Source organism: Tauraco erythrolophus, chromosome 1, assembly GCF_009769465.1.
Source record: "Tauraco erythrolophus isolate bTauEry1 chromosome 1, bTauEry1.pri, whole genome shotgun sequence".
Classification (NCBI taxonomy): Eukaryota; Metazoa; Chordata; class Aves; order Musophagiformes; family Musophagidae; genus Tauraco; species Tauraco erythrolophus.
In genome coordinates this window covers 75,808,340-75,830,720 of record NC_141465.1, presented here as the reverse complement: position 1 = coordinate 75,830,720, position 22,381 = coordinate 75,808,340, and the positions used below count along the sequence as shown (strand labels likewise).

The window sequence follows — 22,381 nt, the reverse complement described above, 5'->3', positions numbered from 1 at the left end:
CAGGGTGCGGCGGGACGGCACGGCCACGGGACCCTCCGTGTGCGGGAGGCTGCTGGCTTGGTGGAGGGTTCGCAGGATCGGGCTCATCCCTCTGACTAGTTCTGTTATCTGGCAGGGAGGAGAGTGGTCTATTCCGTGGGAAGCTGGGAATTACGGTAGCCTTGCAGAAATGACACCCGGCTCTGAGATTCCCTCAGAAATGAAGGAACAATGTCAAATGCTGCACTTTTAAAACCGTCGAATGAACCAGATACGTATTTGTTTTAAGGTAGCGAAGTACAACAACAGATTAAAGTGGATTATGCGGCTGTCTATTCACGTTTGAAAATCTCTAGGAAAAAAAGGCAACATCTATTTTTATTTTCTTAACATGTGTTTATACAAGAAAGGATTAAAAAAAAAGCACTTCATAAAACTTCAGGGCACTGCTGGTAGTTGTTTAATATACCAGTGACTAAATAAGTATTGCAGCCTACCTGCAACCGTTAACTACTGCAACAACAATTCGAACAACACCGAGGATTTTATGATGCTAAGCCTATATTGACAATTTAGGGCATGATCCTTAGGTGACTGGTAACTTTTCAGTCCTACAAATCTCTTACCACCTTCTTCAGATCTCATTTTCTGAACACGTTTTAATACAACTTATTTATATGTGGCTGGAGCTGTTATTTATATAGTTAAATTCGGCGATGCATTATACTTAAGTGTTATTGACTGCCCAGGACAAACAATTGCGCCTGAAATGACTAAGAGAAGATCTATGGATTGAAATGGAGAGGGAGGAGAAAGAATCATGGGTTCTTTCAAACGATATTGAATGCAAGCATAGCTCAAGATATTTTTATTCTTTAAAAAATCTGGCAAAAGGCTATCTGCCTGTTGTCCAGTTTAAAAAATAAAAGAAACCAAGTAAAATAATTAGTTAAAGAGCAAGAAAGTCTGTGAGGCATATGAGAGCCTCAAGTGGTTGGAACATTTTGCTTGAACATCTGTTTGTCGATGCATGATTGTGATGTTATTAATCTTCTTTGTAGGTAAGCAGGTGATTCACCCCAACCAAATTGCGGTTGTCCAGGAACAGTTCTCTCCGAGCCCTGAAAAAATAAAGTGGGCACAAGAACTGATTTCTGCTTTCGAAGAACATCAGCGATTAGGCAAGGTAAATATTTTGTTAATATGTCATAGTGGAAACCAAATTTGAATAACATTTAAGATTTAGAAAGACTGGTGATGGCGCTTTGCATTTATCTTATGAAGTGTGCTGTAACTGAGAGTAGTGCTCGTGAAATCTGTGTCTGGATAGACTGTAGAGTGTGTATTTATTATAAATGTGTCACTGCCCAATAGATTTACAAATAGACCAGCTATCTTTTTCTCCCCCCCTCCCTGTTTTAACTTTAATTCTTTGATTACGCAGCCTTTTGAGCACCTGCGTATATCTACAGCCTCAGTGAATTAAAACCGCTCCTCCATTATGCCGCAGAATCACGGTGCTGCTGTCATAGGAAAATATTTGCAATCAAAAGGCAGGTAGCCTGGCAGATGACTCAGACTGCTTGTACAGACATCATTTATGGAAAGAAAGAAACAGATTAGGAAGTCTTGGTTTTTTGAAAAATCTCGATGTTGGAAAACCTGTTTCACTTTTGGGGGTTTGATCCTGCAAACATCCCTCGTAGTGAGTGAATTTGCTTTTGAGCAGAACTGCTTGCAGATTGTGGTTCTTAATCATTAAAAATGGGAATGTTTTATGTGCGTTTGTACCAATTGCTGGACCTGAAATTTGGATAGAGGAGAAAGCAAATTAACACTAGAATATGATTGTTCCTAATTTAGTGCATCATTGAGTCTCACGTTTCCTGCTCTGTGGGTTTCTGCTATGTAAATATTGCGGTGGTGATGCACAATCTGTCTCCACTTTGTGCCAGTAATACTTAAATTAGGGGTCGCCTGAAGGAAGATTTTATGCTAGTTGCGGCATTGTCAGTTAATTATCTTAAAGGTTATTTGCTATAATCCAGTTTGCCTCTTTTTGAAAGAAAAAAAAAAGTTGCAGCTAAATATGTTTATCTTAGCTGCAGCCAAGCTCAGGCTAGTTAAAAAGCAAAGTCCCACTGTCGGAACGGGGAGTGCAGATGAGCGGGAACGGTTTCCGTGTGCTTGTGTGGCATTCCAGTGGGAGACAAATCTCTTTGCTAGTGAAGTTCATATATAAGGCTGTGCATAGGGTCTCACTTTCCCCAGTGCCATATAAAGGTTTTCTGTACGTTTCTTCACTTCCTAGCAGGTTGAAATACATTGGGGTGTGTGCCTTCCCCATTCCCCTGCATTTCTGATACCGCAGATGATGTGTGTTAGAAATGCTGAAAAGGTCAAGGCAAAACTGATGCTTTCATCTGAGGGTAAAAGTGTGACAAGGTATTTGCTATTGCTCTGCCCTTCTCTTTGCTAGGCTATTGCATTCCCTCTGCGGTACCTGGCTGTTTCCAATTCGTCCATGACCACGATATTTGGGTGCTGTCCTGAGCAGTTATTTCAAGGGTCACTATGCGGATGCTGTATGCCTGTATCTCTTTGTTCTGTTCTCTCGATTTCAAAATGTAATTGTCTTCATGCGAACGACTTAGAAATAGAAAATATGTGACTGGTTTTGCCCATTATTCCAATTTACAAAGCTTGGCTCTCATACAAAAGGCATCGTTATAAACATTCTGCTGGTGCAAACATGTAGGCAGGTAGATGCAGAAAGAAAAAAGCCAAATTACATACTCAGCCAAATATTATTTATGTTTATGGTGTGTATACTACTATTCACTCAGCTGAATTTAGTGTCAGAAACTCCTCTAAGGAATACCCCTGTCATATGAACAATCGACGAGGAGACTGGACTAAATTTAACTCTAGTCCCAGTATCACACAATCGTGAAGCCAAACACATTTAATATTGAAAAATTCTGTGTCAGGCAAGCGTTGGTCTTTAGGTTTGTTTTGAAGCTGTTGTTTTACTGACATAATGTTGGTTTCTTGCTTATATCAGCCATTCAGAGGGGTTTTGTTTGGGTTTTGGGGATGTTGAGGTTTGTTTAATGAATGCTTTTAAAATAGGTTATAAGCTTCTATAATCAGATGCAAGAACAGATTTGCTGAGGGTTTGTGGTTTGGGCTATTTTTTTAACCAACCAGGTTGCATGCTTCATGTATTTTTGCATGTAGCTGTCTATCAATAAAAAAGGACTGGCAGGTTAATATGTGAACTTCTGGATCCTGTATCACTGCCGTATTGCCAGGCTTCATAACAAAATTGGAAAAATAGTTTTCCATGTAGTGTTGCAAACTTCTTAACCGAGTTTGCAATTTGCTATTATAAGTGTGTCAGTAAGAAGAGCTTGGAGGGTCTGATTACTTAATTTTTTTTCCAAAGCAAACATCTCTCACTGAGGGAGCCTCTTGCTCTGTGTCCTAGAGACACGCTAAAATGTAAGTAATAACTCTTCCCCTGCCACCTCCTGACAAATACTCCACACAGTGGTTTTAGTAATCCTCGTGTCCTAATGAAACACCTCTTCTGTTTTCCTTTTCCTTTTATTACATTAAAGTGTTCATGTCAGTAAGACTGAAAATATAGCTGTGGTTAATATGGTTGAGAATTGCATGGTTTTGCCATGTTATTAATCAAAGTTGAAAGCCTGGAAAAAATAAATGTGAGGGATTTGTGCGGCTGTTTGTGTGGTAGATAAGTTACTGGTCTGCAGTCTCTGGGATCGTAGTTTGTTATTAATTGGGTTTAAAGTTTGATGCCCGCAGTCAACAATATTTTATGTTAAAATACAGTAATAAGCTTTTATAATTTATTCCAGTTTGAGAGCTACAATTACTGTAATAATCTGTCTTTGAGGGAAGGTTGAACCAGGCTTCTTCATCCTGGAGGCTGAAATGCTTTGACACAGTAGCCCCTAAATGTGAGTACTGAGGTCAGGAAAAATTAGGATCTCGGATGAGCACTGCAGAATTGGAGATGCTGTGGCAGTGTCCAAACAGAAAGACATTAGAGAGCTAACTAGCTAGCTGAAAGTATGTGGGCTTACCTTACCGAGATGGTCCTGTTTAGGAGGATTGTTTTGGTTTGGCTTCTAGGTTGTTTCGGTTGTGGGGTTTTTTTTTTATATTTGTAATCTGATTGAAAAATAGCATATCTAGGAAATAAATGATAATATTGTGGTTTGGACAATTAAAAGACAAATGTCAAAAAAGTACAGTTTGTATTTTATACAACTGGTTTTTAAGTGTTCTTTTTTGTCTATAACTTTGAGATCTAAAAATGCAAAGTGCTTAAAGAGAAAAGTATTATTTCTGTATTGTTTCAATATTTTTCCAGTAGAATCACATTACTACAGGATATGATTTCCAAAAATTTAAAAATTCATCCTAAAGAAAGCAGAGGTAGCTGTTGGGAAAATCTAAATATAAGATAAATGTCAGAGTGTGTTCAAAAATGCAAAAGAAGGGTAATAAACATTGTGCTGGTAGTCTAAAGGACAGTTTTTCTTCTAAACTTCTGAAGTATTTGTACTGCATTAAACAGGGAAGTCATCTTATAAATCCAGATTGACTGAGTCCAAGGGGGCAGAGTTAGTGGGAGAAGCTACGAGCTTATTTCAAGAAAAAGATCTGACTTCTGTCATTGAAGGTACTATGTAAGCATCTCCTGCATTTACATGACCAATACACTGGATATAGGAATATAATCTCTTCTGTATGTAGTTAGTGTTCATATATGACAAGAAAGACAGACATCAAAAATACATTTTTGCATTTACCGACTTGTAAATGCATCAGGCACAATATCATTATTGTAAGGGGATCTTCCTGAATTGTCTGCTTTTTAAATAAAATTCAGACAGAAAGAAAAGCAGAAGAGTAAAGTAAGAGGTTGCTTGCACATTTATCTCATGTACTAATTTATAAATGCTTTCAAAGCACCCACCCATTAAACCAGGGAATAGGGAGCTAAACGCTGCCACCGAAGTCGCCTGTCAGGTGAGGATTATTTAGAGTTAAGCTAAGTCATTCACACACCCGAGCTGTAATAAGGGTTGAATATTTTAGATCCCATGGGGCAAAACAGAAGAAAAGTCTGTACATGCCACATACGAATGCACAGAGTGCTTCTTAGAGGACCTTTAGCATATGTTTCTTGCATTATATTCTGTGCCATTGCATATCGTGTTCCCAGCAGCTGAGGAATAATATATGTGAACTCCGTCGATTTGTCAGTCTGTACAGTTTCTTTTACGGACCTTTCCAGGATTATGAAAAATCTTAGGAATGCATTTATTTACACAGCATCTACCCAACAAAGGAATGGAAATTTCCAGCAGTGGCTCCCTTATAATGCTCTTTGTTTAGGAAAAGCTACCCCAAGCCACTGTATCTTGGAGACGATGTGCCCTCGTGCTTGGGCCAGATCCAGCTCCCACCACCACCCGGGGAGGTCTCTCCCCGCTGCCCTCCCTCCCCCGGCAGTGCCACGGCCCCCGGTAAGGCTCTCCGTATGCAGCCCCAGCCACAACGGATCTATCCTGTCCCCATCTAGCCTGCGAGTGGGGTCCTGGGACACCAGGACCGTGCTCTGGGAGCAGCGGGCTCCTCCGGGTTACCTCCTGGGAGGGATGCACTGGAGCGTCCCTCTGGCATGGGACGATGTGGGACCCCATTGAGCCGCAGCGGTTATATCACACTTTGTAGGGCGTTGTGTCTTGGAGCTCTACGCACAGCCAGGGGCAAGGGAGCAGCCTGTCTCCTCACTCCCCTCGCCCGGGACAGACTGCAAGCAGAGCTTCGAGGAGCTGCCAGCTTAGCTGGATCCCACCCCGGAGCAACGCCGGCAGCACAGGGTACCTCTGGACACGCTGGGCTTCAGCGCTGTCAGCCCTCGCTCCCAGGACGTAGGGGCATTTGCTGTTGTTTATGTTAATCGGGCAATGTGTATCCCACATACTGCAGAGGGGGAGATTCGAGGATTTGTGATAAATTGCCACCTTGTATGAGCTTCGTCCTTAGGAAGTATAGGCTCAGGTACGCCTCTAAGCAAAATGGAGATCACTGGTGGGATGTAAGTGTGGGCCACTGTTAACATTGTTCTTTTTTTTAAAAAGTGGCCACGTGAAATTTTAACAAGAAAATTGATAAATAGAAATCGAGAGAGCTCATGTTAGTACTTAAAGTTTCTCTATACAATTTTAGTATTTGAAAAAGATTTTACAGAAGTGTTTTGTGTCACGGTTGAAGGCTTTTCTCTTAGAAAGATCCATCTGGGGGCAAATTTCGAACCTTTACAATAGAGCAGAAGGGGCTGTATTAGCTAATTGCTTGTGCTATACTGGTTCCTACACTGGTGCAATCAGTCCTGAGGGAGCTATGCCAGGTGGGGAGAGAAGGAGACAGATTTTACTACGTGGGGCTGCAAAAGCTCCTAAGCAGGGCAGAAACTCACACGAAACATTTTCTTGCCAACTCTCCCCCTCCCCACTCCCCAGCAGGCATTCGGTGGCTCTTAATCTGTTTTCCTCCACTCATTAAAGACCTGTGTCCAAAACGTGGGGGAAGAGGAACTCGGATGGCGCTTTGACATTTCCTGCAGGGAGAAGTTTCTCCGCCAGCCGGGAGCAGAAGGACGAATGCTGTGCCCCTCCATAGCCTTTCCACTCGGAGGTAGATCCTGGAGGAGGTAACTCCTGTCCCAGGGGATGCAGGCCTTGCAGAGGGCACAGGATGGCACCCCTCTGGGTTCCTCCTCAGCGAGGTACAAGCTCACTGTCCTTGTTGGCTCAAGGAGGTGGGTGCAGGGTCTCGGTGAGACTGGGTGAGTGACCTTGCTTTTGGAAGTGCCGTGCCATGCCAGTGTGCCCCGAGTGCAGGTGAAGCTTTTTTGCGGGCATGGAGGGGGCAGACACTCATCACTGTAGACACCTGCCTGCTGTTGTGCCAAAACCTGCTCTGCACCAAGCAACCCACCGAGGCAACTACCCACCTCCCAAATCCCTCTTTAAAAAGCATTAACAAGCGCTCACGAGCCTCGTTTCAATTTCCGAAGCAGAGTCTAACTAGAGATGTAATGTTCCGACCAGATGGCTCTTTTTAAGGCTTACTGAGGGAATTCAGATGCCTGTACAGCCAAAATATTGTTTCAGTTAATTTGAGTAGCAGCGGTATCGCTGCCTCTTCACTCCTCTCTGTGCTAGCTGGCATTTTCAGGGACCTGGAGAAGCTCTCTGCAAAAGCTCCATCAGCTGAAATAGAGAATGGCAGTAAAAAATGGCCGTTCAATCCTATTCAGAAAATAAATCTGAAATGAGAAAAAAACATAAACTACAAAAATAACAGTGATTCATTCTTGTTGACAGAACAAGCTTCACTGTTATTACTTTTCTCACCTGCGTTGTATTTTATAGCTACTTTTCCCTTCAGTATCAAACGCCTTTTGTGTGTCCTGTAGTCATTTACTTCCAGATAAAATTTTCTAGTCTATATTTAACAAATTGCTTCCATAACTATAAACCTCAAGTTAATTCTAAATGGCTTAATTAAGGGCATCTGAGGATACTGAAGTCTTAATATTAGTTACTTTTCATATTTCCATATAGTAACCACGATGCTTACTAGGGGAAAAAATGCATGGTTGGATAGAATGTTTGTCCAGGAAGCAGCTTTTGTGCTATAAAATAAAGATTTGCTTGGCAGCAGCAAGTGTGCTCTCTAGGATCCTTCCGTTCCTGATACGTTATAAGATGGAGGATGGAAACCAGTGAAGAATATTCCTGATTTTTAGGACTCTTTTCTCTTTCTCAAATTTTATTCTTTCCTACTCTAGAAGAGCAAACAGGAAGGCAAGAACCACAATGAGAAGAAAACTAAAGAAAACATAGAGACAGCAAGAAAAAAACCCCTCATACCTATCTCTCATCCAGCGATCCTAAAGAGACTGTCTGCTCAGTGAGAGGTAGAGACTTTGATGGCTTGAAGGAGTTTCTGGAGCTGGACCAAGCAGAATCCCCTGGCCCATCTCAGCCTAAACAGCTGTCCCCAGTGGTTCAGGCAGCTTGGGAGGGCTGTAAGAGGGAAAAACAGCTTGTCTGGCTCACACAGCAGGGCAAGACCCTTATCCATGGGCTGGGAACAATAATGTCAGGCAAAGGAGAAGTAAGTGACCTTGCTGGTTCCTATTCTTCATTTTTCCTGCCCCACTGTGGACTTGAGGGATCACAAAGTTCTTCCTACCTGTTGAACTTTAGACAGAGCTTTTTCTGACAGTGTTCTTGGGCTGCTGCTAGGGAGTTACCTGAGGTAAAAATTAATTTCTTTTTCATGTTGCTGTTGCTCTTTCTTTCTCGACCTTTTGTGTCCTTCCATCCGCACCTGGTAGAAGCCTATCTGATACAAATGGGCCTTCTTCTGGCATTACAAACTAATTTATCCTCTGAACTAAACTATTCAGGTGGAAGTTTACACTGGTGAAAAGAAACAAAAAGTAGTGATACTTAATGTTTTCTTCTTATCAACAAAATGGCTACAGAAACTTGCTGGTATTGAATACTTCGCAGAATTCCCTCCCCATCCATCCCTTGCTTCAACAGATCACAGACACCCACTGAGCATCTCCTCTTGGCAAAAAGAAATTTTGACAAATCATTTCAGGGATCATTTCTTTTCCCCAAAGATTTTGTGTATAAGTGCCTTTCCTCCCATAATGTTGCTACAAAAAAGGGGTGAACATCAAAGGGTTCAAAGGAGAGGATACAGAAATGCATAACCTGAAAAGCTCTGTTCGTATAGCTTGCTGTGTGTGGAGTCTTCAGTTTGTCATATGTCACTACACTAGTTATCTGGGCATTTCCTACCTACTGCAAAGATGCTAAAAAAAAAGGCCAAGAATTGTGTGTCACTCTGATCTGGAGGCAGGACAGGCCTGAGCAGAAAGGAATGCGAGACATTATCTTGTTATAGCCTGAAAAACATAGTTAGTTGACCCAGATATCATTGAACAACTCCTAGCAGCTCACTAACCATTGGGTGTTCATCTCTAAAAGGTGGAATTGTGACCCAACTCTTCATGATGGCTCTTTGGCTACAACTTGCAGAAGAAAAAAAAATAATTAAACCTGCATTCAGCACCACCACAGCTGTTAGCTTATTTCCTACTCTCGTCTTCCCCAGAAATATGGTTTCAACCTTCTGTTTCAAGGGAAAGTCATTCCTTTGTGGTCAGGACAATCAATCCTCCCCCAGGCACAGACCCAACGCCATTTGCTGTGACCAGGACTCGCTTCTCTTTTGTTCATTACCTGTAAGCAAATCGAAGCTTTCTTTTTAAGCCCCAAAGCAAAGATTTCCAAATTTCCTCTGCAGGGGGTCAGTTAAACAAAGTGGGTTTTCATTTCATCCCAGGGGAATTATCTTCCTGAATGCCATGCTTTTTAGGGGGACTCTTTGCCATCCACCTTCTTCATTCCCTCCTCAGAAGAGGAAATCTGCCCTTTTTCCAGAACACAACACTCTTATTTTCTTATAGCGGTTAATATCGTGCAGGATTAGAGGTCGTATTCTCAGACCCAAGCAGATTTTAGTGGGTTTATTCCATGTATTTTTGTGTTCTCCAAAAAGTCATAACTAGACCTTTGGGATTTAGAAACAAGCGAGCCACTGGATTACCATGGAAAGAATTAATGTTTCTCAAATAAGTGTGGATCAAAGATTTCTTGCATCTGTGGACTTGAGGATGCTTGTCTATACATGTTCTCCATTCCCCCCTGTAGGAGGTACACAAGGTTTGCACCAGCCAGCTGGCATCACCCATTCTGCTCGTTTCCACTTGTCCTGGCATCTGCCCGCGAATGCCGATACAGGTCACAGGGGCTGGAAGGAAACTTACATAATCACTTATTTCGACAATGGCTGTATTCACACATAGCCCCTGGACCACGTTACCAGAGTGGTGTGGGAGCTCTGTTTGATTCACAACATCTCCTAATGGTGAAGGGGGTGGAGAGAAGGGTGTCTGGCTCACTGGTCCCCTTAAGTCCATTTCCCCTAGGTCCTAGATGCATGTTCTCTCAGAAGGCAGCCAAGTAGGGCGAGAAGATAACCCAGCTGCCATCTGCTCATTGCAGGGATTTGATCTGCAAAGGAAAGTATTACTAGCTAAACTGTTAAGAAAAGTAATTGAAGAAAAAGACATCTTCATCAGCAGGGCAGTATTTCTAACCCTGTGACAACAGAGTGCTGTCAAAGGACCTCCCCTCACTCATGAGTTTACTTGTCTTCTAAGCAAAAGTCACCTAACTAGTGGCAGAGATTTTTTTGGCAATTCAGTAAGCATTAGATATATCTTAGACCTATACTTAATTAAAAATTCAGCAGCAGGTTCTTTCTTGTCTGTAATGAAATTTGATGGAACATGACCTTGGCTTGGTTGTCCTTTTCTGCCACTGGGCCAGGTACCCAGAGTCCACCCCACACCAAAGCCTTACCTGCTCACCAGGATCCCCTAGCATCTCCAACCCTGCAATCTAAATTGCCTGACTAGATCCCCAAAGTAAACTGCTTTTGAAAAAGTTGACTGTCTCTCCATTGCCCCAGACAGCCCACACATTGACACACACAACAAATGAATATAACACTATTGGCTAGATTCTTTCATGTATGCAAGACAATTGGGGTTTTTTTTTCTACTATAGATAAGACACAGGCTTAATGTAGTCTTTATAAATATCTTTAAGAAAGGCCTGGCTACTGTCACGTGGGAGTTAAAGTTGTTGGCTACATGTATGATGAGATCTGGTAGATCTCATCAAAGGCATCAAGGGCATCAGATCAAAGGTTTATTAGCAAAGGTTTACCAATGTTCAAGGTAAATAACAAAACCAGCAGTGATTCCCAAAGCAGAGTAGAGAGTTCTCACCAGCACTCACGTTTGGAGTCCCGTCTGCAATCAATCAGGAAGCTGGTAGACTTTCTGGGACTTACAGGACTTATTTGGTACTTCAAAATTTATATACTTGCTGTACATTAGGAAAGCCGATCCTTACATTCAATACTGATGCAGGTTATTAATAGTTTCCAGCGGTTTAAGAACCGAGAATCTGCAGTAACCCTCTTAGTGAGTTCATTGCAGTCATCCAGATGGATGTGGATAGAGGCCCAGGTAACCACGGACAGAGCAAATGCTGAGGAAAAAGCCACAAGCATTCCCAAGTGCAGGAGTACCTCTAATTCTTCCATCTTGTCAACCAAAGGGGACTAGCTCATGTGATCACTGTCCCACATGTCCCAGAACAATTATTACTTTACTTTAATTAACTCATGTACTTTAATCCAAGCCACTGCTCAGAGAGAGGTGTGTCACATAATTATGAGGTGCCTGAAGTGTTCTGCATCGTACTAGTTTTAGCCAGCTTGTTTCTCTTGTTAACCCAGTGGAATATAAGGAAACAAAAGATGGTGGAAGTAAATCCCCATGTAACATTGCGTATTATATAAAAAGGTTTCAGGAGAGATGAAGTATGAAACTTTACTTTCCCTGATCTTCTGGAAAAATGTGAAAGGTACTTCACTTGTAATCCTGCCCACTCCCTGTTGTAGTCAAAGTCAACACAATTCTACCACCCATTATAAACGCTAGCAAGAGAGTTGGCTGTATCGTTTCTTCCCCTTTCCTGGTTCCCCCAGAACATATTGATCCCCAGCCAATACAGAAATCATTGACTCCATCCAGAGGGACCTTGACAGGCCTGAGAGGTGGGCCCATGTGAACCTCATGAAGTTCAAAAAGGCCAAGTGCAAAGCCCTGCACTTGCGTCAGGGCAATCCCAAGCACAGGCTGGGCAGAGAATGGATTGAGAGCAGCCCTGAGGAGAAGGACTGGGGGGTGTTGGTTGATGAGAAGCTCAATATGAGCCGGCAAGGTGCACTTGCAGCCCAGAAAGCCAACCGTATCCTGGGCTGCATCCAAAGAAGCATGGCTGGCAGGTTGAGGGAGGTGATTCTGCCCCTCTGCTCTCATGAGACCCCATCTGGAGTACTGCGTTCAGCTCTGGGGCCCCAACATAAGAAGGACATGGAGCTGTTGGAGCCGGTCCAGAGGTGGGCCACGAAGATGATCCAAGGGCGTGGAACACCTCTCCTATGAAGAGAGGCTGAGATAAGGTTGTTCAGACTGGAGAAGAGAAGGCTCCATGGAGATCTTACAGCAGACTTCCAGTACCTGAAGGGGGCCTCCAAGAAAGCTGGAGAGGGACTTTTTACAAGGGCGTGTAGTGATAGGACAAGGGGCAATGGCTTTAAACTGAAAGAGGATAGATTTCAATCAGATCTAAGAAAGAAATTCTTCCCTGTGAGGGTGATGAGGCACTGGAACAGGTTTCCCAGAGAAGCTGTGGATGCCCCATCCCTGGAAGTGTTCAAGGCCAGGTTGGATGAGGCTTTGAGCAATATGGTCTAGGGGAAGATATCTGTGAAGATGTCCCTGCCCATGACAGGGAGATGGGAACCAGATGATCTTTGACATCCCTTCCAATCCAAACCATTCTATGATTCTATGATGACTCTGAATCCCCTCCATTTACCTTCTAGAAAGGTAAAATGCTTCTTGCCATTAAAAATATATACTCTATGTATGAGATGGTTGTGTAGGTTTACCAAGCTCTTTACTCCCAAAAGTTTCACAGAGCAAATGTTCCTAGATGCTGCCGCATACAGACACACACAAAAAGAGGAGGTCTTCATGTTCCAAGAACCGCTGCATTAACATATTCATCTTCTGGCCACGAAAAATAACAGACCAATGCTGAAACTGCTTCTGCTACTTGATACATGTAATTTCTTATAGGTAAAGGAAATCTTTAAGAATGACATATAGATGTGACAAGAGCCATGTCCAAGATCCATGGCAACACATGGCCAGAGTTTTCTTTGAAGTTATTGAAGAAGAGCCCTCAATTATATGTTGAACTTTGTTAGAGATGGGTTTGGTAGTGGCTACATTTATGCAAAAGGAGGTTCACAAGGTATGAGCATAAGATTTGCCAAACTGATGTCTTACAAAGTCTGGTTCTGAATCTCTTCGGTCTTTCCACAGTCACCTGGAAAGTCATTGCATTAGATACTCCTAACACATAACTTGATTTGCCCTCTTTTTTCATGATCTTATATCTTCAACTCCTGACCTGTGAAAATGACTGTTCTTTGTCAACTCTGCCTTATCACTTCCCTTGTCTGTAGGCTGTATCTTTGTATCACTTGGGGCTGACCATGCTGAATTCTCTTTTTTCTAAGACTATAATTTTGTGCTGTTTCTTTCTGGAAAAAAAAAAAAAAACAACAACCACCTAGCAGCTTTTTATAATTTTAATTCCCTTCCACCTGTTTTCTATATTTGCCAAAAGCCCTCTCCATTCCATTCTCAAAGCACTTTAGGACATACTGAGATTCAAAGTAGAGCTGTTAAGGCCTTACTCAGCATGGCCTGCATCTTGCACGAATAACTGTTATGTTTTTGAAGATGCTACTACTGTTTTAACAGAGCATTAAATCTCATCGTGAATTTATTGCATTGGAATACTGTGTGGTTCCTGGAGGATGCAGCAAATTGCATGGTCCTGCATCGTTCAGCCTGGAAAAGGAGGCCTGATACAAGAGATGGAGATGGGGGAAATGGCGGCTTAGTGGGCTCTGTGGGCAGCTCCAACGACCAGGCAGGGAGAAGAGGAGCTAGGTGTGTCTGCCACCTTCTTTTTGCTCTGCTCTCACAGAGCTATCCAGAAGGAAACACCTTTGAGTCTTTCCTAGCTTGTCAGTCAACCTGGAAGGACCATTAGCTAGTCTGCATGACAACCCAAACATGAAACATTGCCCGTTCACCTTTCTTCCTTAACTTTTTCCCTGAGAGTCTGCCCTGACAGCGTACAGTGACCAGGCTGAGGGAAGACAAAGGTTGTGCAAACACCAGCCCCTCTGCTGCGTTGTGGTGCCTTCACAGCTGTACGGCATATGCCACCCAAAGACCTCACAGCTTCCATACCCTACCAGCTGGTTACTCTGTTTCTCACCCTTAGCATCTTCACTGCGTTGCACAAAGGATGGCACTGGATAAGGGCAGCAGAATATGTGCTGCATCGCTTAAAACGGAGGCAGCGTCTTCGGCCCCCAGAGCCACCCATTCCTCGGAAGGGCTGCAATTCCAGCCTGCTGTGCAGTGAGTGCCACAGTTGTGCTCTGTTCCCCCATTTCTCATCCCACCCAAGTCACTCCCACTCCACACGTCATCACCCAAAGGCTGCACCCGCCAGCTGCGGCTCTACCTCCCGGCTGCTCCTTCTCCCAGCTCCTCCGCCAGCCTTTACCTGGAGGGCCTGTTTCTTCCCAGGGCAGGTCTGACACATTTGACTCGCCTGACGGCTGGATCCTTTCACAGCTTTCTGAAAAGGCTCCCACTGAATGATTTATATGATTACATGGCAAAGGAGAACCACGGCCGCCCAACGCAATGGATGCGAGCCCCGGCCTCGCACCACGTTCACACGGCAAGCTTCCTTAAGAATAGACCTTTGGTCCCGACGTTGAACTACTGGAAGTCTAAGTACAGGCTGGAAGCGTGAGATTATTGAGGAAATTAGTCAAAAATAAAATTTAGATCTATGACTAAATTAATCCCCAGATTAACGCTATCAAAGCAAATGGTGTTTATAGGAAGTCTTGTTTTCTTTATATTCTTGCAAGAGAAAATCAAAAGAATGCTAAAGGCAAATTTCATCTAGCAGAACTGGAAAAGAGAGCGTGGGGACAAAGCTATAATTACTGGTATTTCCTATCTGTTGAAACCTGTGGGTGGAAAGAGAGGCAGTGAATAGAGTATATTCAATGGCATTAAAATCGTTTTCTTTTTCTGGACTTTAGCTCAACGCTGCAAATTAGCAGGGAGAAAATAAGCCTCAGAGTGAACAGGCAGAGAAGCCAACTTCTTCATGTTACTCTTTGCTGTTAGGAAAAAAAAAAAAGGCATTTTTTTCCTTCAAGTGTTCAAATTCCTGGCAACCCAAACTACAGCTGCATGCTGACAAGACGAGAACATACAGCAGATCTCAAGTGGTTCAGTGTTCGTGTGTCCACACATACACTATTATCCTGGTTTCCTTTCTAAACATGTTATTTTAATGGCGAGAGGACAGGCATGCTGTTTCATTAACTCCTGCCTTCTAAAAAGGACGTCCTGACCCAGATCGATTGTGCTCCAACTTAGGCACCTGCGGAGGATACCTGACTTCAGAGCATCCTGCGTACAGTCAGTGGAAGGGATAAGACCCTCCCGGTCATGATTCGGACCACCAGAGATCAGAATTGCCACTGCTAGGCACCCATCTTTTTCTGCAAACTATTGCAGGTACTCAGGATGACTGTGCTCCTCAGTCAGCCATTTCACAGAACTAGGAAGGATGATCCCAGACCTTAGCGTATCTCTACTTATCACTGGCGTTCCACATGCCCGTAGAAAAATAGGCACAATTAAAATGTGGAGGTTTTACAGTGAAAAAAAAAGTATCTTGCACTAACCTATGGTTTTAGATCACTGCATAGACATAAATTATTCTGAAAAAGTCCTTCATTAAATGTTTACCTAGTTCCTAGTTTCTTTTCACAGCAGCTAATAAATGGAATAGTTTGAAGCTGTGTTTTCTGTAAAGGTTTCAAAGTATAAGTGAAAATGGCTGAGATGGAGCTAAGATTAAAAGTTGTTTATTAATAATAATAATTATGATGTTGTTGAGGTAATAAAGAGTTGATTGATTGCTCTGTAAACAAGAAATTCAATTTGAAGCATCTACCATTGAGTATCTGGCAGTTCCATTATTCTCCAAATTCACCTAAAATACTGCAAGCTACAGTACAAAATCCTACTTCGAATAAAACAATAGTTTTAACTATTAGGGTTTTGATGTCTTTAATACAACAGTATTCTTATGTGCAACAGTATTGATTTGAATTAGATTACTGTTTAAGGTGTGTTTTTGTCTTAGCTGTTCTAGAATGTGATTTAGTATTTAATTAGTACTGCTTCAGTCAAGCTAGATATGTCACTGGAGCAACATTTTTCCTAAAAATTTTTGTGAATGGGTTGTATTTTCACTTTACTTACTGGAGTCCTCTATTTAATGATTATCAAGCCTTAAATGAAAACCAGAAAGCAATAAACGGCTTGTTCTCCTCTGCATTTCCCTCCCTACGCATGCACAGCCACACATGCCACTGTCGTTCTCATCCCGTTCCTGGTTAGCCTCGCTCGCTGTCAAATCTAAGACCAGCCCATGATCCTGTATCGATCGCGGCAGGACATTAAAAGGGTGCGCAGCGCTGCACAGAGACACCCTACGCAGCACTAGGGCCCGGCCTTCAAGTCTGAATTCTTCAGGGAAGGGGTGGCATCTTTGTAATTGTTGGCAGTTTTTTCTAGAATGTGTCAAAGTACTGTGAGAGTTACAAACAAGATTTCTTTTTTTTGTCTACTGAACTTTGGCATGTCTTGATGCACAGTTTTACCTTCAAAATCCTACCTCAGCAACACATGTGTGGATAAAAGCATCCAAAGGAACACGTCAGGTTTGGCCCTATTTAAAACGCGTGTCTTCTGTTTAAGATTTAACTACGATGCATAACTAATTATTTTAAACTCCTCACCATGGTACCGACACAAAATCCCTAGAAATACAAAGTGACTTCTGAAACCTGCCCTGGGTCTCAGATCGCAGCTGCTGAGACACACTGGCTAGTTCTGCATCTGCTCAGCGAAATTTCCTATATGCAGTGCTCAGGTGGGCTTTACCTCAGCTCCAGAGCAGATTTGGGTGATATTATCGCGCGGGCCACTTGTTTTGTCTGCTTGCATCCCAGCCCCTGGCACTAAGCACAGGCCCAGCCTATCTTTAGCACCAGACACCTGACAGAGGGGTGCAGCAGCACAACCTCAACACACTCCCAAGTCAAGAAAACTTCCCTCCACACCCCCTCAACCACCTATTGCTGTTTCCTGACGGAGATAACGCTTCTGGCTTCGCCGTCCCTCCGCAGGCAGTTTCACGCCGACCCTGTGGCACAGCCTTGGCACTGGAGGGTGATGCTGGATGCGGGGGGCAGAGCTGCCCTCCGTGTTTGCCAGCTGGGGAGGCCGAAACAGGCAGGCTGCACCCAGGGCTTCTCTTTTCTCTCTCTTGCTGCCTCCTCTGTGGAGCACTCAGCACCCACCGCTTTTCTTTAAATGCATTTGCCCCGTCGGGGTTAGTTTGTCTCCTAAAACCTCTTCGGGATTCCTGTGGGAGCTGGTGTTTCTTGGCAAAGGGCTGTGTTTTTAAAGAAAAAGACAAGCGAACTGCGATTTCCAGAGGTCCTCTCAGGAAGTTTATATTCTCTCTTTTCCAGGGAGCGTTTACTTTCCACGGGAGCATGATCGACATGCCATTACTGAAGCAGGCACAGAACATTGTTACGCTTGCCACAGCCATCAAGAAAAAATGAGCTGGTAAATGAAGCTCTCACCATGGGGCCCCCGTAGCTGTTTTAAAAGATGACTGTAATACTTGGGAGGGGGGGGTTGGAAATTAAAGACGTCAAGCTTAAGCAGAAATTCATTTCCATTTTGTAGATCTGTCATAATTTGCTTGCCAGAATTGCTAATTACTAAAACTGTTCCCGGCTCAAACCGCTGCTTGCTCCTGCACAGCCCGTGTGCTGCTCACAGTTACATCACTGACTGTGTGACATCATCACGATTGCTATGAATGCAGGACTATGACTTCACTAAAGGAGAAAGGCCAAACGTAAGCTGTGAGCTCTGCTAAAGGAGCAGATGAAAACCGGATCAGTTGCTTCTATTTGTATCTACGCTTCTTCCCACTCCGGTGCGGAAGTCCCATTGGAAAGGGCAAAGCCTCGAATAATTCCGTACCAGTTGAAACAATTGCAATGAAAATCATCACCCTGTGCGGGCTTCGCATTCCTCCCCCTCCTTCTGTAAACGTGCAACAACTATTAAAAATATTGCTCCGACAACGCGGGGCTCTTGACTTTTTTCTCCTTTTTTAAGCAGTCGCTATTCAGAACGTTTCCTCCTGGAAACGTCCAGCCTGGGAAGGGTTGGACGGCAATAAACTTGTAGTTTTTGGAGACACAATGCAGCAGAACTTGTGCATATGGTCTCAAGTCAGATTTACATCACATTAGGGATACGGCTACAGGTCATGTGGGCCGTGTGGTTAACGGGCTTAGTAAAGCTGTTTTGAAGAGGTTAACCCAGCTTGTAGTAAGGGTAAATAAACATAACAACCAGGCATTGTCCTCTATTCAGCATGTACTCGTATATGGAGGGCTAAAGGGTATTGAAGCTGCAGAGGATCAACTTGTGGTTGCCAGAGGACTCCAATGAAGTTTGAAACACCAACAATCAGAGATTTTGTTTCTGTTCCTCATTAAATCATGAGCTTTTGTGCTCAGACTATGAACGACTGTTCTTTAAGAAATTAACAGAATGGGAAGTTTTAAACTATGCACCAACCTTTTCATGACCTACACAGCAGCAACGCTGCTGCACTTAGACAAACACCGCGGGGAAGGCTGTTCTGTTTATTTAAATTTGTAAATAGAAAACAGTTGTTTTTTAGTTTCATTTTTCACCGCCTCCATGGCCATTTTACGTATGGAGTCACAGTGCCTTATTCCTCCCATCTGCTCGCTTAGTATGTTTCCCCTCCGTCTCCGAGCAGCGATTTTAAACATTTTGGGTTATTTTTGGTTTAATTAAGGGGAGAAGAAGGGAGGGGGAAGACAAAAAAAAAAAAAAAAACCAACCCACACACAAACCCACCGACCAACCCCCGTGGAAGCAGCGGGGAAAGGGAGCGCGGGGGCGGCGGGAGCGCCTGACCGCGGCGCCCCTCACCCCCCGGGAGCGGCGGGGACAGGGCCGGGCTCGTCCCGGGGAGCGGCGGAGGAGCGGGGCGGTGGAGCGGGACGGGGGACGGGGGCAACTCCCCCCACCCCGCCGTCTCCGCCGCCGCCGCGCTGCCGGGCCTGGCCGGGGCGGCACCGAGGGCGCGGCCGCGGGGCGGGCGGGGGCGGCGGCAGAGCCCCCCCTTCCTCCGCGGAGTTGGGGGATGAGCAGCGCGGGCCGACACCCCCCCAAACCCCCGACCCGGGTCCCGTCCGAGGGCGCCGCGCCGGGGGATCCCTTACAGCGCGGGGACCTCCGGGCTAATCTGATTAATTAAAGACTACCTGTTTATATTGCGCCTCGCAGCTCTTCCCCCCCACCGCATTTCAGGGCACCCTCCGTTATTAATTCTTGGATGACTAAATTATGGGTAACGCTATTAAAACATTATCAGAACTAATGAGAAACAATTACTTAGGAGATGAGCGGGGACAAGGCGGAGCTGGGCACATGTGTATTATCGCCGCAGATTACGTTAATAAATCATCAGGTGCAAGGCAAGACGGCGGCGGGGCCTGGCGCAGGGAACGGGAAATGAGATTTATGAGATATAGGCGTTGTTGGTTGGGTTTGGGCTTTTTTTTTTTTTTTTTTTTTTTGCTTTTTTGCATAATTTTTTCATTAATCTCAATAGGACCCGTGTGGCGTAGATTGTTTTATTCCCTTAATACCGCGCCGGGGGGGGGGGGGGGGGGGGGGGGGGGGGAGGAAGAGGGGGCGAAAGAAGAGGATTTCAAAAAATAATGTCTTCATTGTTTTACTGAAGTCTTAATGACAACGTGCGACAAGCCCGAGGGAGATGCGCGGCTGCGGAGGGCAGCGCGGAGGGCGGCGGAGGCGCACCCGGACCCCGCCCGCCGCCTCCGCTCCCTCGTTAAAATCGAGAACAAAATAATAATACGCTCTCCTGAGGTGTTTACGCGCAACCTCTTGCTTCCGCAGCTGACTGCTTAAGTAACTTCATTTCGTGACCCGTACGCGGAGAAATCAAATATGCAAAAACCTTTGCGTTTCCTTCCGACGTCGGATATAGTCAGATTTTTCCTTAAATTCCCCTAACGCACACCCCTAGAGGAAAACAATCTTGCTTCCATTTAACAGCCTTAACCATTTTCGCTTTATAAGAAATAAAATCCGATTTGTTTTTTTCGTTTACTTTAGGAAGCTTGCCGTGGTTTTCCGGCTTTATTCTTCTCTTTCTTTCTTTTTCTTTCTCTCTTTTTCTTTCCCGCCTGGTGCTAGGCAAGCAATTGATGAAACAAAACAGATTATAAGATTAGCGGCAGGATTTTGTGCATATTAATGATAGGGAAGGGTACCGAATGGGTTTGTAATTGCAGATCTTGCGCTCGGGATTGGGAACTGTAGCCCTGCTACAGCAAAGACCCCCCTGTGAGGTTTTCACATTGGAACTTAGGGGAAAAGTGAAAAAGTAATTACCAGAGCACAACATTGAAATGTTAAAGCACTTATTCTTTCTTTCAGCGTTCTGTTTTAAAGGGGGAAAACGGGCAAAATGGAAAATAAATTACTTTCAAATAAGTAGGTTAGCACCTGAATGCTGGTGCGCATTTTCCCTTCTTTTTTTTTTTGTCCCTCTCTCTCTTTTTTTTTTTTTTTTTCAAATTCTAGCAATTATTTAGCAGGGCATTTGCTTCTGAACCTACCATCCGAGCAGCAGAAACGGAGGAAGGGAGGGCAAGGGCACCTCGAGAACACAGAGGCACTCCGCCTGTGAGGTTTGAAGCAAATATCGCCAGGAAAGCTGTTCAAAGCTGCAGTTTGAAATTTAGAGGGATTTTTTTGGCGGTGTGGGGTTTTTTTTTGTTTTCTTTTGGTTTTGTTTTGAAATCGGGACTTGAAAGGAAAAGATTGTTTTGGTTTCCTCTTCGACACAAGCATCAAACGGTATTTTAGCAAGGGATGCATTTCACAACCACAAATCCCTTCCAGGAACCGCGCGTTCCCTGCAATATCGAGAAGTAAACTGACACTGAATTTTAACTCTTATTAAGGGTCCCTCCTTGTTTCTTGGGCTGCATCAGTCCTCCTCCTCTGAGCTTACTCCTCCTAAAATCTGGATTTTTTTGCCTTTAAAACACAGTGCTCTTTTATTGACTTTTCTAATCATTCGCTCCTGTCATTAACAGCAAAAGATGGCTGAGGTTTAATGGCGCTTACTCGCGCGTATTGTTTTAATTCTGATTTCAACGGAAAATAACTGTATCTGGTGGAAATTAGGCTTTGAAAACTTTTTTTTTTTTTTTTTACGAGTCAATAAAACGGAGTATCTGCTCCTCAGGCAGTAATTCCTGATTTCGAATTGAAAGATTAGACGGGGGAGGGAAAAAAAAGAAAAAAAAAAGGGGGCAAAAAAAGCGCGCATCCCCAACTTTGGCTGTATTTCGTCCATCCCATTGCTCCAACCCTCTTTTCCCACCTTCACTTCCCGCAGGTTCAGACCATGGTAAAGTCCGACACAAGAGTAATTTTTAACAACTATTTTAGCGATGAAAATCGGGGAAGGGGAGGAATAAAAGCCCGTGAGGGCAGTGTATTATTTGCTATTTTCCCCTGTGCCTTCCGGGGCTTTTGAGCCGCGCACCCCCCGGAGGAGCCGGGGCGGCGGGGAGCCCCGGGGCGCAGCGCCCCGGCGGGACGGGCAGAGCTTGCGGGCAGTTTTGGGGTGTTGGTGTTTGCACGAGTTGCAGCGCTGACGGTGCAGGGGGTCAGGGGGTCGAGAGGGTCCCAGGGGCGCCCGGAGAGGCGGAAGAGGACCCCCGCAGCGCCCCGCAACGCCACGGGGCCATAGGGCTGCAGCCGCGGGGGCCGGATGAGGGGGGGAGGGGAGGGAAGGAGGGAGGGAGGGAGGGAGGGAGGGAGGGATGGATGGATGGATGGATGGATGGTGGGTGGATGGATGGATGGGTGGAGGGCGGCCCCTGGCCCCGCGGGAACCGGGACAGCCCTGCACCATCCTGCGGTGCTGCCAGGAGTCCCGGACACTGCAGGGAAGGGAGAAGGGAAGGAGAAGGATAAGGGGAAAGGGAAGGGAAAAGGGAAGTGGTGCCTTAATCACATCATCACCAGAACAGTCTCCTCCAGCCACCCTCATGCCCACAGCATGGGGACCCATGCACCTATGGAAAGGGCACCAGCAGAGAGGAGCACACACCCAGCCTGGCACCAGTGGAAGAAATTAGTGCCCTCCATTTCCACCACACCTTCCTTCCTCCTCAAAGTCCCTACCAGCTCTCCCCTCGGTGCACTGTGGGCCTCCCTTCACTGCCCAGCAGTAGGCATCCCTCACTGGGAACAGGAGGGGGGCTTTCCTCCCCATGTCTG

At 44.7% G+C, this 22,381-nt stretch overlaps 1 protein-coding gene across 1 annotated transcript in view; it reads left to right on the top strand.

Moving 5' to 3' along the window:
• The window catches only part of CLYBL (citramalyl-CoA lyase), a 97,467-nt gene extending 79,902 nt beyond the window's left edge, over positions 1 to 17,565 (top strand). Inside the window, exons 7-8 of the mRNA XM_009989069.1 lie at positions 1,041 to 1,165; positions 17,470 to 17,565. Of these exons, the coding sequence (XP_009987371.1) occupies positions 1,041 to 1,165; positions 17,470 to 17,565 (221 nt within the window). The remainder of the gene's footprint in view (positions 1 to 1,040; positions 1,166 to 17,469) is intronic.
• The last annotated feature ends 4,816 nt before the right edge of the window (positions 17,566 to 22,381 follow it).